Below are 19,605 nucleotides of genomic sequence, written 5' to 3' on the forward strand. Positions count from 1 at the left end.
GTAAAATAAGCCTGTGTAACTGATGTATAACAGCCAGTCTGACAGATCCCCCACACATTGTGACATTAAATTAAATTAGAGCTAAAGAGTCTACAAACGCCACCACAAGTGTATGCCAAAGTTCTCGTTTTATTAAACACAGTTTCCATCACAAAATATAGCTCCCTGGAACTTAGAACACATATTAAATTATCTGTTCACAAAAGGAAGAAAAAAAAAGCAAAAAAAAACAAAAACCTCCTAATATAGGGATAAAGGAAAACTGTATTCCTGCTTGCACAGATCTTGCTCTGAAATCTGTTTGGCTACAAAAAACTACAGTAATACCGCCGGTTTCTTGGGTTTTACAGAACAGAAAACTTCAAATTGAAGAACAGTATTAAAGTCTTAAAAGGGAAGGATGAACCAGACAACTCGGATATTAAAAATTCTCCATCTTCAAGATGTCAGTAACGCCCTAAAAAGAAAAAACAAACAAAAAGTTAGGACAAAAAAACAAAACACACAGATAGAGAAATAGATGTATAGTGTCCCTTATCCCTATTACCAGAAGCAAGCCTCTTAAATTAAACTGATGTTCATCAGCACTATTTCTATCTTGGTGTTGTCTCATTAGCATTGTTGCTGACACATGGAGTTATTGGCCACAGCATGTGGAAATGGATGCATGCAATGATCACAATCTCCCCCCCCCCCCCCCTGATGACCTGTTCTCTGTATATAGTCTGTTCCTGTCTTTGGCTTCAAATATCAGTCAGATTAATTTGTGAGTACAGGTACCCTAACAAGTTTTTAGAGATAGAAACTTTCAACTTAAATAAGAAAATTTGGGACCATGATAGCACAAGTCAAACTTTCCTAGTAGTCAGTGCAGAGAAGCAGCACATGACCTTCCATCTACAGAAGTCCTTTTCTGTTCAACATTGCAGCCTGTGATGAGAAGAGTCGCCACATAGAAATACCAGTTCTGGTCTTGTTCTTGTATATCAGAATTAAGGATGGGCGAATTTACAGAAATAAAAAAAGCAAATCGCTTCATTAGCTTTGCAGTCGTCTGCTTTCTAACTCCCTGACATGCCTCCCCAGGTGCCTGGAAAAGCTGGAACCAGCTTTTCCCACACCAGAGGAGAACCGGTACGGAGTAGCACTGAGTTAGAAGGCAGCAGGCTGATAGGCCGACTGCTAAGCTAATGAGGCGATTCGCTTAGTTATTACTGTAAACTCACTCATCTCTACTCAAAATTAAGAACTGGTGTAGTTGGAAACAAATCGACACATTGAGAATACTTACTTGGGCTGTACGAACGGGATCTTGACCTGGATCTGTAGCGATTGTTATATGGTGAAGGGGATCGTCGCCTGTAATGGAGTTACAGGTAAATATACAAATAAAATATGCCCAATTGATTTACAGGATAAAACTACGTTTACTTCATGCAAGCTTACTGAAGTTCCCCATGCATTTTATTGGGGTATCACCACAACCCCCTGACTGGAATCCCAGGGAGAATTATGTACCACAGACCAAGTTGAGTCCATGCTAAATGTACACATATGGTAATACATGCAGATTTTGCTTGCTGCCCCCTGCTTTCACTCCAATTCAGTATGTTAGCTTCTGTAGTACTTATCAGAAACCAAATATTACAACAGACTATACTCCTAAAGTAAACAGCAGTTCACCAAGTAGCAGTAAGGCATGTAAGCACACAACTTACCTGTGTTTGTACTCATGATCTTCATATCTATCATATCCTCGGTCATAGCCTCTGTCCTGGCCTCTATCCTGGCCCCTGTCATGGCCTCTGTCCTGGCCCCTGTCATGGCCTCTGTCCTGGCCCCTGTCCTGGCCTCTGTCGTGGTAATCTCTGCGTCTACTGAAAAGGGGAGAAGGGGGGGGGGGGGGGCGAAGTAGTTAGTCTAGCTCAGTCGCTAAACATCATGTCTTCTGACAATATAAGCGTTAACATCTCTTAAAGGGAACCTGTCACCCCCCGTGCCGGGGTGACAGGCTCCCGACCCCCCGTTAGAGCCCCATATACTTACCTAATCCCGCCGGGTCCCGCTTCTGGAGGTGGTCGGGTGACGGAGATCTCAGCCGCTGCAGCCCGGCGCGTGCGCTGAGAGACGAGTCCAACGCTCATAGAGAATGACGGAGCGCTGGACTCTCCTGTCATTCTCTATGGGTGTTGGACTCATCTCTCAGCGCGGGCGCGCCGGGCTGCAGCGGCTGAGATCTCCGTCACCCGACCACCTCCAGAAGCGGGACCCGGCGGGATTAGGTGAGTATATGGGGCTCTAACGGGGGGTCAGGAGCCTGTCACCCCGGCACGGTGGGTGACAGGTTCCCTTTAATGCAACTGGAGCCCCTGAAGCAAGCAGTTAAGGGAAGGTTAAGGGGGCTGACTTTTACATAAGAGTATGGAATCTCATTAAAGTGACAGTGAAGGTATCTGAAGCAGATTTCGCAGCGCGAATTCCGCAGCAGATATGGCATGTGTGAACCCACCCTTAGGGCCCTATTCCACAGGACGATTATCGTTTGCATAATCGTTAACGATTAACGATCTCAAACGACCGCTATTGCGAAAGACCTGAAAACATTCACTCATTTCCATGGAACGATAATAGTTACTTATGATCGTAATTGCGATAGTTTTTTCTTCGCTATTTATTCGCTATTGCGTTCGTATCTATTGTGAACGACCGAACGATGTCTTATTCAATGCAAACGATTAACGATAAAAATAGGTCCAGGTCTTATAAAGCGATCAACGATTTCTCGTTCAGTCGTTAATCGTTAACTGCATTTCAACCGAACGGTTATCGTTTAGATTCGAACGATTTAACGATAATCTGAACGATAATCGTCCGGTGGAATAGGGCCCTTAGGCTGTATTTCAACAACATTAACTTCTTTATTCCCTTCTATAGTTGGCACAGATTTAAACAGTTTTGCAGAAAATCTACTGCGGATCTGTCCTGTGTGACTGCACTGTTGACACCCACAGAAATGACTACAGCACTATGTATGACTATAGCTGTTGTGATTAAGCCTGAACGTCCATACAAACATCTGGGTAAATAACTTTGGGTGTCAGGTTTTGCCCACCAGACATGAACAGACTTTGGGCAATGTCCCCAACAACTCCCATCATGCCTGGACTGCATGGGCATAATAGGAGTTGCTAGAAATGCTCCTTGTGTGGAAAATAAAGTGTCACTTTTCTGTGCATTTATTGGGTACAGAGGCCATTACAGCAGCATGGCTGTGTCTTCTATCTGATAGATATACAGTGAGTGAACGCCTGAAGAATTACACCATTGTAACCTGGAACACAGATAGATAGCATTTACTTACTGTGTGGGCCTGCCCATGTAGATGCCAGGGGTCGGTGTGTGCGCCCGCTTGGTGATGGAGTAGTCTACACGGATCCTCCTGCCGTCCAGCTCCATCCCGTTCGCATGCTCCATCGCCTGTGGAATTACACATGACAGGTCAGTCCCTGGCCGGAGCCCCCGCCACACCACGTGTCACTGTACACACTGGGCGCCCTGACCTCTGGAGTGTGAGGAGAGGCGCGTGCACCTCGCGAGATGTCAGCCGGGCGGCCTGCAGCAGCACCGCGCGCTCCCCGCACAGCCTCAGGCCGGCACTGAAGGAGTTAAGCGGCCCACGTGCTCCGCCGCGCACGTGCTCAGGGCTGCCATTTCACGCCGGTCCCCGCCCCCCGGCTGCCATCTCGCGGCTCGCTCCCCGCCCCCACTGCTCCTTCTCACCAGGCTAAAATGGCGACTCAACTGCCAGAAGCTCCACCATGTTGTAGGGCGCGCTCACTGACCTCAGCACAGAGCAGTGACTGGCGCCCGTGTAAGCAGCGGGTAAGCACAGGCCCCTGCCGTGTACACCGTGCGCTCAGAGCGCGGTACCGGCCTGCAGTGTGCATGGAGAGCGAGCGGCCAACCCGCGCTGTACCTAGCGGCTTCGTGTCTAACCCATTCTTAGCCTTTCTACGGGAAGGAAATTGTGCCGCCATGGAGGGAAGGTTTCTCCCAGTCCAGGGGCAACACTACAGCCCAGAGGACGGGCAATACTGAGGCGGAGACACCACGCCTCACCTCACTCACAGACGGCTAATAACACGGCCACAGCCGAGGCACGGGGCGGTGAGGGAGAACCTCACACATGGCTGACATACGGCATCCATACGGCGCAGCACCGCTACATAAGCGCACGTGTGTGACTAGGCCGCGCGGCCAAAGAGCCGAGCACGAGGCACAACCACTGCCCGCCACCTAGCGGCCGCCCGCGGAGCCCAAATCACCAATGTCCTCACCCACCCGAGGGGAAACCTCCACCACTGCCCTAGCTGCCCCCTGTGTCACCCCCATAACATGGCGTATTCTCATAGAACCAAGATCTATACAGGGAGGAGTCTCATAAAACGCATGGAATCCGTATGCGGAGCTCTACCACCTGTGAAATGTTGTTGGCGCCTCACAGAGGGATAGAAGTGCTGGGCTAAGCGCCTCCCTCCCGGGCTCTCCACATAAACAAGCTGCACCCTAAATCGCTACATTTCTCGGCCACAGAAGAGTCCTGACTGGCGAGACCGCTGCTGGCACAATGCCTGCACACAGCGCACATAATCCAGCGGCATCCTGCTCTCCGGAGGGAGAAACGATCACATCTGCTCTGAAGACCTGATCAGCAGGGGATCGCTTGTTTTCCCATTCCTCGGCTGATCAGTCACACAGATTATCGGCCTGTACACACAGATCTGACAGATTTTGGAAGCCAAAGCCAGGGATGGATTTGAAAAGAGGAGAAATCTCAGTCTTTCCTATATGATCTGTTCCCTGTTTATAGTCTGTTCCTGGCTTTTACTCGAAAAATCTGTGTAAACGCACCATAAGGAGCATTTCTAGCAATGCCCTTGAGTCTATGGAGACTATCTTCTTCAGCAAGACAAAGGTGAATAAAGAAACCTAGCAGCGGGCCATATGGATCTAACCTACTGACATCCAGTAGGGCAGGAGACTGGGAGTAAATCCGCAGCCCCCTTAATGATTATTTCCTTATGTACATGTGGCTCAGTGCACTGGGGACGGTCCTGTAGCCCTCAGAGCAGCAATCTGCCCACCGGCTCCAGCAGCACACCTTCATATTAATGTTGATATCAGTGCTATGCAGGGAGTGATGTCACTGCGTATTGCCATTATAAATATTTATGTAAGAGGTGTGCTGCAGGAGCCGGCCGGCAGATTGCTGCTCTGAGGGCTATAGGACCATCCCTGTTAATGGCACAGAAGTGCTTTTCCCTGCACTTACTACTGCATCAAGGCTTCACTTCCGGGATAACATGGTGATGTCACGACCCAACTCCTAGAGCTGTGCGGCTGTGGCTGCTGGAGAGGATGATGGTAGGGGGGCACTGGAGGGACACTGAGCATCCCTCTGCCATCATCCTCTCCAGCAGCCACAGCCCGCACAGCTCTGGGAGTCGGGTGGTGACATCACCATTTTATCCAGGAAGTGACATCACCATGTTATCCCGGAAGTGAAGCCTTGATGCAGTAAGTGCAGGGTAAAAAAAGCACTTTATGTGCATTTCCCATAATAAGTGTATATTGGTAATTTGTATAACTTTTGGGGGGCATTACAATACTTAAATAAAAAATTGCCTAAATTCTGATATGTCCATAGATCTGAAGCAACCGTGACACTAACACAAATAAAGCCTTAAAGTGACACTGTCACCCCCTTTGTTCATTTTGACATCTCTACACAGGTGTAAAGGGTAAATTTAGTGTTTTTCATACCTTATTTCATATCATATGTCATGGTGCTTGTTCAAGTAAAAAGTGTCCTTTTATCATCTGCAGATTGTATTAAGTGGGCGTGGCCTTGCGGCACTAGCGCCACATAACCCCGCCCACAACGGCACAATTGGCCCCGCCCCCTCGCCGGCCATTGGAACAGGCTGGCCGAAAGGTCTAGACTCCACCCCCTTTACGTTGGACAACCAATGGGCGTCAAGGGGGCGGGGCCAACTGTGCCGTTGTGGGCGGGGTTATGTGGCGCTAATGCCGCAAGGCCACGCCCACTTAATACAATCTGCAGTTGATAAAAGGACACTTTTTACTTGAACAAGCACCATGACGTATGATATGAAATAAGATATGAAAAACACTAAATTTACCCTTTACACCTGTGTAGAGATGTCAGAATGCACTAAGGGGGTGACGGTGTCACTTTAAACAGCCCACCACGCCCAGTGGTAGGTTTACAACTGCTGTATATGTACTGGTTAGGCTAGGTTCACACTGTGTTTTTGCAATCCATTTAAAAAAAAAACATGCATTTGAGTGCATCAGTTTTGATCCATTTTTCCTTTGACTTCCATTGTAAAAAAAAAAAAAAAACCCAAAAGGGATGTGTTTTTTTTTTTTTTTTTGGACGGACACAAAAGTAGTGTCAGCTACGTTTTTGTGTCAAAGAAAACGGATCTGTTTTGATCCATTTTTTTCTACAATGCAAGTCAATGGAAAAAACGTATTGCAAAAAGTGTGAACCTAGCCTTAGAGAACACAGACCTGGCAGATGCATCGTGTAGACTACCACTATACTGCTCACATGTTTATAAACACTGCACATCTTTTCTATTCCCCTGAGAGTCTCATCTTGCTTGTGTATGGAATAGTGCAGTACAACAGACTAACAGTTTTATAATTTTTATTACACTCAAAGCCAAGTCCATATGTATTGGATGCTGTATTATTTCTTCACAGTGCCAAAATGCTGTATTAACACTTAGGGGGAGATTTATCAGGGGGAGATTTATCAAACTGGTTTAAAGAAGAACTGGCTCTGTTGCCCCTATGGGTACTCTGTAAAGTCAGTCTAATATCTGTTCTACAGGTGATATTTTATTTTACACCAATAAACCCATGGTACCAAATATAACCAGTTACAACCCCACACCGGTTGTAGACAGTGAATCTTAATTTTGCAGACACTTACAGATAAGGGGGAGATTAATCAAACATGACGTAAAGTGAAACTGGCTCAGTTGCCCCTAGCAACCAATCAGATTCCACTTTCATTTCTCACAGACTCTTTGGAAAAATGTAAGATGGAATCTGATTGGTTGCTAGGGGATATATAACAAATGCACTCCCTTGTATACGCCCTATTAGGACAGCAAGTCAACTGCCCACTTATATAGGAGGCTGCAGGTCCTAAAAAGAAAGACTTATCTGAAATGTGTAGGCACAATGGGGAAGAATAGAACAGCAGACACCCATTTAATGTATTTCTCAAGTTGTAACCAGTTTACAAGGGTACCAAGATGTTATACTTGTTTGGTAAAGTGTTCTGTCTAGAATTTACCTATCTCACATCACCTTATTCTTTTAAAGGGGTTTTCCATATATATTTTTTTTTTAAAGGGGTACTCCGGGCTGGGGGGCTTTTTTGGCTATGACCGGGGGTGAATGAGAGCAACTGAGCCCCCTTACCTCCCCGGTTCCAGCGCCAGGTCCCAGATCGCGTCGCACCGGTCCGCGCTGCCCGGCCGCTTTCTGGTCTCTGCAGGGGCTTGAGATATGAGGTTTCAAGTCTGCTCAGCCAGTCAGTGACAGAGGCGCTTCTGTCACCATGTTAATCCACATGGGAATGGTGAGCGGTCTCCTATTAATCCAACACATTGCTATAGCATTGATGGCAAGGAATAGGGTTTCATATAAAAAGGTGATATAAAAAGACAGACAGTAGGATCTAATGGCACTTGCATGGGGCACAGTTGTGAGGGTATCTACTACTTCTTTCCAAAAATGTATGTATCCAGGGACAAGCCCAAGTCATATGCCAAAAGTTAGCAGGCTCCATCTGGCATTTGGGGCTTGTAGGAGCGGGGATCCTACCCATGCGATGCAACCGTATTGGAGTTAAGTAACTTTGATGAATTATATATAACTGTGTGAGCTTATTATTTATTGACTTTAAGATGAGATTCTAGGATGACATCATAAGTATCATAAGATAGGGCAGGGATATGGTCCTGCCATCTGTCTACAGCTGGGAGAGGTACAGAAGTCGCTTTCAAGCGAACGAGGTGGGAGTATATATATTGCACACTACAAAGATCTGAATACATAGGGAAGAAAAGACATTTACCTCTCTTGAATCCTCTAGGCGTTCGAAATAGACAAATGCAAATCCCCTTGACCGTCCGGATCGCTGATCATAGACGACATTCACACCAGCGAGAGGGCCATAGCGAGAGAAAACTTCTCTTAGATCTCTTTCAGTTGTGTATAGGCTCAGACCAAAAACCCCAACACAGTTGTTTGGATCTGGATTTGCCTAAATAAAAAAATAAAAGTATATAAAAGACATTTAATGTCTGAAAATTAATTTTTATTGTTCAGATTGCTAGATACAATGTGATCGTGAAATTATACACATATAACATACCCTGCTACCATTGTGCCTCCTCCTGTTCGACATTGGAGAGTGACTTCGACTTCTTCGCCGCCTGTATTCTGGAGTGTATGATCTGCTTTTTGACCGTCTTTTGTGTGAATGAGAACGAGACCTTGAGCGCGAATATCTTCTACGAGAGCGTCTTCTGGATCTTGAACTGTAAAAGAAAGTTTTGCATTCAAGCACTTGTATATTTAGAACTATTTTCTGATTTTTCTGCTGCACACAAAAAAGGTTCTGCAAAACCTCATTTACTTGCAATGTGCTTTACCTTTTTGCAGCTTTCCAAAAACCCACGACAAATCTGCCACATCTGAACATTGACAATTAACTTATATGTGGAGAAGAGAATGGGCACCCAGAAGTCTATTCCAGCATCAAATTCAAAACAGATTTACACTGCACAATAGTAGTTTTTAAAAAAAAATTTTTTTACAGCTGTAATACTTAAGTGTTTAAGAGGGATGAGAGTCCTGGCTGGACATGTCCATTTCATAAACCCCATTCACACATCTGTAATCCTGTCCAATTGTAGATCTGTATGTAACAGTCCTCAATTTGTACGGAACCATTGATTAAAATGTGTGGCTGCAATTACGGTCCATACTAGGGTGGCACAGTTCACAGTCCAATTACAGATCCGAGTGTGGGGCCATAAAAATCAATTGGTCCCTAATCTGTCAGAATATGCGAGCGAGGTTTTATCCATTTCTCCCCCAGTTTGCTGCTCCTTTAGCCCACACTGTGGCAATTGTCAATTATGGTATTCTAGTCCACAGATGTCACGACCCGACTCCCAGAGCTGTGCGGGCTGTGGCTGCTAGAGAGGATGATGGCAGGGGGACACTGAGGGACACAGGGTACTGGAGGGACACTGAGCATCCCTCTTCCATCATCCTCTCTAGCAGCCACAGCCCGCACAGCTCTGGGAGTCGGGTCGTGACATCACCATTTTATCCAGGAAGTGAAGCCTTGATGCAGTAGTAAGTGCAGGGAAAAAGCATTTTATAAGCATTTCCCGTAATAAGTGTATACTGGGGATTTGTATAATTAATATACTTTAATAAAAATTTTCGCCAGACTTCTTTAACCGTGGCAATATTATGGCCACAATGTTTATAATACAAATAAATTCTTTATTAACCAACACTTTATGGTCACCATATATATCCACTCATTTGAGAGACTAACCCCCCTACAAAATAAACATCGCGACATGGGAGTTAGTGGGATATATTAGGGAGGTGTGCAACAACACACGTTTTGAAACTTATCAGACCAAATGTGCCACTAAACGGAATAATTCTAACAATATAATATTTTTAGTAACACTGCTGTCGACCCAAGCTGCCGGCCAACAACCTGCTGACCATTCATTACCACATATAGCCCCATAACCATATGAACCCGCTGTATCGGTAAAGAAACCAATAGCAGAGACGTTTTCTCGTCTGTCAACGAGACACCAAACTGACTACATATATGCTGAAAAGAAGAAAGTCAGAGCAAACACTACTAGATATCGGACCGACAAAAAGAAAATGGTCCAAATAATGAACCATATTTTTTAAACCTGTGCAATCAAATATAACCCATTCTAAAAAGGAGGAAAACTTACGAACATGACATAGAATACCCCATAGGCAAACACTTCTAAAAAATATTTACCATCAACTTAAAAACTAAAGAATAACCACTCGGGCAAACTGGTAATCTAAAAGCAGCCTTAATTTCAGCCTTAGCCATGAAAGCCCCAGGCCCTACTTTCCTCAACAACGACAGCGCCGCATCAAATGAAGTATAAGAAACTGAATCCTCTGCTGGATCAATAGAATCATTCCAAGAAGAATCTTTGGGAATGACAAATGTATTAATTGAAAGCTACCAACTTTTTTCTTAGGAAAAACTCCTAGTGGCGACACTCTGAAACAAGTCAACGGGGGAGAAAAAAAAAAAAAAAAACGGACCAGCAATACGTCCAGCCACCAATTATTTAGCTGGCTTATGTCTGACTACCTTAGCATGGAGAGACAAACTAAATTTTCACAGCGAACACAACCAACCATTGTAAAAGGAGGAACAGGGAGACAGTTAGTAAACCTTCCACTAGGAACCTAGCTATCGTTCTGTCGGGGTACTGTTCTAGGTAAGGCAACGTTCTTGAAAGTTTCACTAACTTTTCCTGCAATGTCCTTTGCCTGCAGCTGCTGTCCCAACTGATTGGCACGTTTGAAACATCTAAGCAAGGAGTGGCTTCCGCCACAAAAGGAACAGTCATGGCGATACCTGCAATTCGCCTGCCATTTACAATTACCTTCATTAAAGGCAAAACAAAAACCCTTTTCTAATAGGCCCTCCAGTTGCGTTAACCAGTGTCTTAAACACAGTCTGTCTATGCGGGATCATCAGGTTAACCCAGAGCCCGACATCACGACTATCAAATTTAATAGACTGATATATAGCCAGTTTCTGCCTAAAAGTCGTATTAAGATACCAAGCCAAGCCACCGAAATTGCGATATGCCTCAATAATAGTGTCCAAATGTTGAAATAAACCAGAAGATATATGCGGATGCTTCTCACCCAAAATCGCTGTGTATATAAAAAAAAAGGCTTGCCACCATTGCTCAAAACAGGGAGGAGCACCTTTTTTTTTTATCATCATCCTTATCATCTTGCCTGTCACGCATAACTTCTTTATTAGACGGCAATAAAGATAGACGTCAAATTCTAACTTCCAAATACGCTCCTTCACTTGGGCTGTCAAATAATAGTTTAAAGGGAGACACATCACATAACATGGGCTCTTTTACTGCAGTCTTTCACCCCAGACCCCTTATCCAAACACAGGAAAGTAGAAACAACTGTCACATCCAGGCATAGGATCTCTTGTGTCAGTGTTTTGTCATGTGGCCATGTCTGTCAGTAAGGGGAGCAGGGATGTGAGTCGTGTGACTGTCACTGGTGAAAGGCTGAGCAGCTCCGCAACAGTCACTGTGTGGTGGGATGCACATACTCACCAACGGGAACCAGAGCAGCTCGAGTCATCGGTTCAGTGTTAGCTGTGACATCGCTAACCATTGCTCCAATCTTCGCCGCCACAATGGAAGCCGATCGCTGTGCCCCTAGACACCTACTACCATTTCTGGGAGGCGGAGAATATAACCTGCAACATCGGCTCGATTTCTTGTTGTCCTTCGCAGTCAGACCCTGATCAGATCAGATTTCTTTCTCTCATGGCAACCAGAAGTCGGACAGCAGCTGCCACCAATGTTGAGTGCGGGGAAGCATCGGATGCAGAGTCGCAGACAGATTACGTCAGGATGGAGGATGGCACCTCGGAGAGTCAGCCGGAGGCATAGCCAGAAGTTAATGAGCTGGTTCAGCTTCTGTCAAGAGCCTGCTCTGCAGGGGGCTTGGAGTGGCTGCACCGCTGTGTACAGCTGATCCCATTGCCAAGGTCAGAAGAGGGTGAGCCAGCATTGCCTGATCAGGGTCTGACTGCTGCGGAAGGAGAAGCTGGGACGTCGACTCTCCGCAGCGAGGGACAGCAACAAGAAATCGAGCCGACGTTGCAGGGTATATACTCTGCCTCCCAGAAATGGTAGTAGGCGTCGAGTGGCCCGGCAATCGGCTTCCATTGCTGTGGCGACGATTGGAGCAATGGTTAGCAATGTCAAATCCAGCTTCCAAAAGCCAATTGCCACTCCTTCCCTTTGGAGGCTCGTCCTGCGCCCGCTTGGCACTTGTCCACATGGGGGGTGGACTATGTCCACATGTGGGATATTTCTGTACTTGAGAGAAACTGCGCTACACATTGGGGGAGATTTATCAAAGGGTGTAAAATTTAGACTGGTGCAAACTACCCACAGCAACCAATCACAGCTCAGTTTTAGGCAGTGCTGAAAGGAAAGCTGAGCTGTGATTGGTTGCTGTGGGCAGTTTGCACCAGTCTAAATTTTACACCCTTTGATAAATCTCCCCCATTGTGTTTCTCCCCCCCCCCCTTTTATCCCCTTGTAAAAATGAAAAATTGAAGGCTAGAACGTTTTAGTGTAAAAAATTTCATTTTTCATGCCACATTGTTCTGAAAATCTATGAAGCACCTGTGGGGTCCAAATAGCATCATAAACATGAAGTCGCTTACCGAGATTTGGACCTGGACTCAGAATGGGACTCTGACCGCTTGGAAGCTCTTGATCCACTACGCGAGCGAGACCGACTTTCACATTTTGCAATGGGAGCGCTCTCTGCAGCAGACTTGGAGCGAGATCGTGACTCCTAATAGAACAAAGTACATTAAAAATGGAGCAGTTCTAAGAAATGCCTAACTTGATACAGAAGTGACAAAGCATATAAACCTGAAAAACAAATGGTTAGGTTACGGTTTACTCTGCCCTCCAGCTGACTGCATTTAACCCACAAAGATACTATTCTCTATGAAAACCCTATCTGAACCAGATGACCAAACCCAAATATTCTGTTAACTAAAATCATGCAGTTATTAATTTGATCATACAGACACTGGAACATAAACCATACATTTACTTAACCTAGGACCCATTCATTCTTCCAGATTCTTTTAATTCTACGTCACTCTTGCGTTTAACTTTTCTTCATTCTTCATTTTATTATTTTTCATTTTTCAACTTCGTGTATTCTTCCCCAATTCAACCAATTCATTAAAGCCTTAATTATATTGAAAAGCTTCTATCTGAACAGTCTTCTGATAATTTTTTTTCCCCCATTCAAATGAAATTTTCTGAGCTTTACAATTTTTCATTAGCCTTCTTTTATCTTGCTTTCTCTTCAACATTCTTGGAATAAACTCTTCGAGTTCTTCACCAACAATAACCTTAATGGAAAAACAACATTTAGTATATTTAAGCAAATCTGTATGAGATACTCTTCTGTGGCACGGAAATAATGAAAAGCCAACAGGTAGAGTATACACAGAATTTGGCATAATCTCCCTGCGGTAACTCCTTCCTAGGACGTCTGCCATTAAACCCTCCTTAACACAAGGCCTTACATTATCTAACCTGTCATAAGTTACCTGAACACTGAAGCCCCCCCCCCCCCCCCCCTTTTAAAAAATCCAGACTTAGAATCAAACTACCAGAAGAATACAATGTAGGGTCCAGGAACTAAAGATTAACAGATTTCATTGCATCACTTACTTCACATTATGGTCTGGTCTTTAAATAACAGTTAGGAGAGAACACCAAATTGTTCTAACAACAAAACCTTCAAAATATATATTATATAAAAATATATATTCGAATTGTATTTATTAAATGCACAGGCTAAAGAATATTTACATTTGCTGGTGGAAAAAACCTAACGTTACCTCTTTACAACAGTAAGGGTCCTATTCCATGGGCCGATGGGGGCCCGATCAATAAGGTAAACGAGCGACGATCTGCTAGATCAGCGCTTGTTTACTGGGCCTTTTCCATGGCCCGATAATAGTTTAGCGAGGGCTGCAGGGACATCGTTACCGATGTCCTTGCAGCCCTTGTTCAAGCACCATACATTACCAAGCATGTTGCAGGGCTTCTCCCGCGCTCCTTCTTCCTCCCACTCCCGCGCACAACAGCAGCTTCGGAGCTGGCCGCAGCGGTCTGTCAGCTAAGACAGGCTGCACTGAAGCTGCTGCTGCGCGCAGGGCCGGGAGGCAGAAGGAGCGCAGGAGAAGCCCTGCAACATGCTTAGGTAATGTATGGTGCTTGTGAGATCGTCGGTTGCCCGCCGCGCATGACTATTCCACGCAGCGATGCGTGGTCTGTGCACAATGATTTTAGGTTTGAACCTAAATAAACGATTAGCTAATGACAAAATCGGCTGATCATTGTCTCTATTCCACGGAGCGATAATTGGCCAAATTGGTCCGATTATCACTCCGTGGAATAGGCCCCTAAATCCATTACTACTTATTATAAATAAGCCACCTATAAAAAAGCCCCCCCCCCCCCTCCCCCAATCACAACACTCAGGGGAAAATGCCTTCCGGCAGTTGTCCCGAGTCCGGTCCCACCACGCATCTTCTGGGACCCCTACAACCAGCGAAATGAATGTCAGCTCTAAACGTTACCTTGGAATATTGTCAGTGCTCTACATGTATGTTTTTACAGCACATAACTTCCATGTAGTAACTTGTCAGTTTTGGCTGCATCTCCGAATTCAGATACTCCCCCCTATATAGCCTAGACGTGTAATAACTTCAGTCTCACTTGCTTCATTTACAGAGCATAGGTATTCAAATCTGAGTCAGGAGACTCACTGTAGAGCACCCATGGAAAACATTTGGTCAGGGGCCACACATGGACTGTGCCACTTCATGCAGCTCTGTAATACACTAGTGTAACAGTAATATTCTGTATAAAACCAAAGTCTGTTAAATAACTCTGTAAATGTCAGGGTGCAAATATATATAGCAAACACAGGAAGAAAATAGCATTGCCTTAACACCGTACCCACAAGCTGTGGACCACTGTTAAAATGATCCATGCACTATTCTGGTAAACACACACACACACACAACCACAGGAACTGTTGAACTGCTGTTTACCTGCAGAATAGTGCCGCCATGCAGCTAAGTGTACCCCCTAGAGCAGTGCTGCCCAACCTGTGGCTCTTCAGATGCTGCAAAACTACAGCTGCCAGCATGCCCTCTGAGTCACATGGTGGGAGTTTTGGTTTTGTTGCTGGAGAAAGGAGTCTTTAGAAAGACAAAATGCTGCAGGTGTTCAACAGTGTAAAACAAGTTGCCAAATCACACCAGATTGTGCACAGCTCTATTTACAGCCCCAGATTTAATAGCGGAATACATTGATACTATTTACAATCTGCTCTTGTGGATTCTGTGATGGCTCCGACTTCTCAAGTCAAGTGAACAGGAAAAAGCTGCAATAAACTCACAGCGTATCTACAACAGATTAACATGCTGTGGATATGAAACCTGCAGCCCAAGTGAATTATAAGTGAACTGGAATTCTAGAATATAAGCTATAAACCTTCTCCAGCAGATCTACGTGATTTGTGGCTGCTAAGTGCACCACAACGCCTTCATGAAGCGGATCTATAGGGGTGCCGGGAGTTGGCCCCCTGTTAATCAAATATTGATAGCCTATCCTAAAGGCTAAGCCAAAGCTGGAGAGGATCGGGTCCCCATCTGTGTTCATAATTATTTGTCTGCCATAAAAAAATTAATAAAAAAAATAAAATTATATATATATATATATATATATATATATATATATATATATATATATATATATATATATATATATATATATATATATCTCCCCTATTGATTACTACAGGACACAACAGTCACAGCTTTTAGAGTCCTATCAGACGGCAGATGTTGGCCCAATCAATAATGTAGATCGACACTTGTTTACTGAGCCTATATCATGTCTCGATAATAGTTTAGCAAGGGACGCATGGACATAGTTAGTGATGTCCGTGCAGCCCTTGTCGGCTCTGAAGCTGCAGAAACTGTACCGGGAAGCAGAGAGAAGTCTGGGAGCATGCAGAGGTAATGTATTAATAATGTATTCAATTGATCAGCGCAACAAAGCACGGTCGGCGGACGATGATTTTATTGTCCGGCCATTTGACACGATCAGCCGATTGTCATTGGCTGATCGTTCTCTCTATTACATGGAGCGATAATTGGGCTGATTCGGCCAAATATTGCTCCATGTAACAGGGCCCTTACAGTCTATGGGAACGGATAAAAAACGGATGGTATGTCTGTTTTACACAGATTCCTTTAACATAAACAAGCCCTTATATAAAACAAGGCCTAACCTTATACCGCAACAAACAGGGCAACTAAAACAAAACAAGCCTGTGGTGCGTCACCTCCTGCTATAAACACCAAACAATACTTTTGTAAAAGCAACAAACTCTCCCGATAACTGCACAGAAAGTATCTTCATCCTCCGGATGATACATAAGGTAACATATCTAATATTACTAGTAAATATTCCGCCCCCCCCCACATTAGACATGTACGGTAATCTTTAGTGTTACAAAACACTTTTTTGGACTACATTTGCTGTAGACCACCTGCATACATAGTATACGTTATTTGCTACTAGTTCACTGTAGGAACACTTTAAATGTATGCAATTGTATCTAATATATGTACCTGTATGTTTTCCATTGACATCATGCTTTTTTATTTTTATTTTTTAAAAGACAACAGAAAGTAATAGTCTCCATTTCATTAAAGTATACAGACGTAAAGCTGATAAAGTTACAGTCTGAAGCTGCTTTAGCATACGATTGATCAATGGAATTTTGGTGATATTTCAAGCTGTATGTTGCATTGCATTTTTGGGTACAAAAACCATATAAGATAAGTGCAGCCCAGTAACATAATGCGAATGGGGCCTCTGGTCTCCACAGTTTTTATCCCACATCTGGCATATATGTTTGTGCTGCTAAAAATGCAATGCATATAGCCTGATGCATTTAGAAATTTCCATGGAACAAACGTATACAAAGAGCCCTAACTGTCTGCTTTACATCTACATACTTCCCAGTTTGCTAAATGCAGACTACTACTCCTTTTCCAACTTTAAAATAATAAAAATAAAATTGTGTATGATTTTACAATGAGGTATATGGAAAACGTGAGCAGACAAAGCAATCGGTTTGGATCCTTATAACGTATACGATTATAGAAAGAAACCTTTAGCGGTGAGTAACAAGCATGGGCGGCAGATGTCCCTCACTGTAGGTGAACACCGTCTACAACTTTACGAACACAACGGCAGTGACCGGGTACACAGATTCTCAACTGCTTACATATACAATAAAAAGGTTGACTAATAAAAAGTTTTACATAAAAGAAAACAATCCTCTGCCTGTACGCAAAAAAAAAAATGGACGTGTAAAATCCATTACAGCAAGTATCAACAACCCGGCCATGGCTGATCGCTGTTAACCCTTCTACGTTCAGCAGTAAAGTTGTACTATGCGACCGGAGAGGACGCTCAGACTTCCATAAACCTTGTGGACTATAAAACACAGAGGGCGCACGAGGCGGATAGTAATGGCGTAACGTTTTTACTGTAGTCTCTTCCCCCAATAAGGACGGATAGTGACGGATATTACGGTCTATCACAATATAACATATAGTCATCGCCCCCACGTCTACAAGGACGGATATTACGGTCTATCACAATATAACGTATAGTCATCGCCCACACATCTACAAGGACGGATATTACGGTCTATCACAATATAACGTATAGTCATCGCCCACACATCTACAAGGACGGATATTACGGTCTATCACAATATAACGTATAGTCATCGCCCACACATCTACAAGGACGGATATTACGGTCTATCACAATATAACGTATAGTCATGGCCCCCACGTCTACAAGGACGGATATTACGGTCTATCACAATATAACGTATAGTCATGGCCCCCACGTCTACAAGGACGGATATTACGGTCTATCACAATATAACGTATAGTCATGGCCCCCACGTCTACAAGGACGGATATTACGGTCTATCACAATATAACGTATAGTCATGGCCCCCACGTCTACAAGGACGGATATTACCGTCTATCACAATATAACGTATAGTCATGGCCCCCACGTCTACAAGGACGGATATTACCGTCTATCACAATATAACGTATAGTCATGGCCCCCACGTCTACGAGGACGGATATTACGGTCTATCACAATATAACGTATAGTCATCGCCCCCACGTCTACAAGGACGGATATTACGGTCTATCACAATATAACGTATAGTCATCGCCCCCACGTCTACAAGGACGGATATTACCGTCTATCACAATATAACGTATAGTCATGGCCCCCACGTCTACAAGGACGGATATTACCGTCTATCACAATATAACGTATAGTCATGGCCCCCACGTCTACGAGGACGGATATTACGGTCTATCACAATATAACGTATAGTCATCGCCCCCACGTCTACAAGGACGGATATTACGGTTTATCACAATATAACGTATAGTCATGGCCCCCACGTCTACAAGGACGGATATTACGGTCTATCACAATATAACGTATAGTCATGGCCCCCACGTCTACAAGGACGGATATTACCGTCTATCACAATATAACGTATAGTCATGGCCCCCACGTCTACAAGGACGGATATTACCGTCTATCACAATATAACGTATAGTCATGGCCCCCACGTCTACAAGGACGGATATTACCGTCTATCACAATATAACGTATAGTCATGGCCCCCACGTCTACAAGGACGGATATTACCGTCTATCACAATATAACGTATAGTCATGGCCCCCACGTCTACGAGGACGGATATTACGGTCTATCACAATATAACGTATAGTCATCGCCCCCACGTCTACAAGGACGGATATTACGGTCTATCACAATATAACGTTTAGTCATCGCCCCCACGTCTACAGTCACACACGACGACTGATGGATTTTAGATCCACAGCTACATGCAGATTTTAGTGATGTTCAGTCTATAGGGGGCTGTATTATAACATGGCCCTCACCTCAGCACTGTGTGTACAGGACCACCATATCCACACTGCTAGCCGTGCCCCTCCATACATACCTGGGGCCCCTGTCTGGTAGCAGCCATCTTGGAGCAGACAAGACAATGCAGCCAGTCCGGGTCCTTCACCTCACACGAGTCCTGGACCGGGATAACTCACTGTACACCGACCACAATACACAAGCATCCCCCGACCTAACCGGGAGCCATGAGGAGACATAACGTACGTCTCCAGCCTATTCGTTTACTTACTCTGCTCATGAAGAGATTCCCTTCCACGTCGCTCATGGCGCCTGCTGTACTAGTCAGCGACTAACGATAGGTAACTGCTGTGGGTAGGTGACCGCTGCCGTGGTCTTGTTCCTTGCTTGTCTTTGTCCGTACGGCCGCTCCTCTTGCCGCTTTTGTCTGCGTCCCGACCGCTTCACAAAATGGCGTCGTCGTCGTCTTCTCGCGGTTCATAAGGCAGAGCCGGGGAGGGGCGGGGCGTGCGGGCTCAGAATGGCGGCGGCAGGGGCGGTCGGTGACGTCATCAGCGGCGGGGATACTGGGGACTGTATACAGCCT

At 44.7% G+C, this 19,605-nt stretch overlaps 1 protein-coding gene across 1 annotated transcript; it reads right to left on the reverse strand.

Moving 5' to 3' along the window:
• Positions 1-103: 103 nt before the first annotated feature.
• On the reverse strand, positions 104-19,516 carry TRA2A (transformer 2 alpha homolog). Its single transcript, XM_069958790.1, has 8 exons — positions 19,291-19,516; positions 12,635-12,768; positions 8,480-8,645; positions 8,180-8,368; positions 3,362-3,477; positions 1,719-1,877; positions 1,292-1,359; positions 104-457 (listed from the first exon to the last, which is right to left on the reverse strand). Exons 1-8 carry the CDS (start codon positions 19,324-19,326, stop codon positions 447-449), a joined length of 879 nt encoding a protein of 292 aa, XP_069814891.1. The 5' UTR covers positions 19,327-19,516; the 3' UTR covers positions 104-446.
• Positions 19,517-19,605: the final 89 nt, after the last annotated feature.

Source organism: Dendropsophus ebraccatus, chromosome 2 (genome assembly GCF_027789765.1).
Source record: "Dendropsophus ebraccatus isolate aDenEbr1 chromosome 2, aDenEbr1.pat, whole genome shotgun sequence".
Taxonomy (NCBI): Eukaryota; Metazoa; Chordata; class Amphibia; order Anura; family Hylidae; genus Dendropsophus; species Dendropsophus ebraccatus.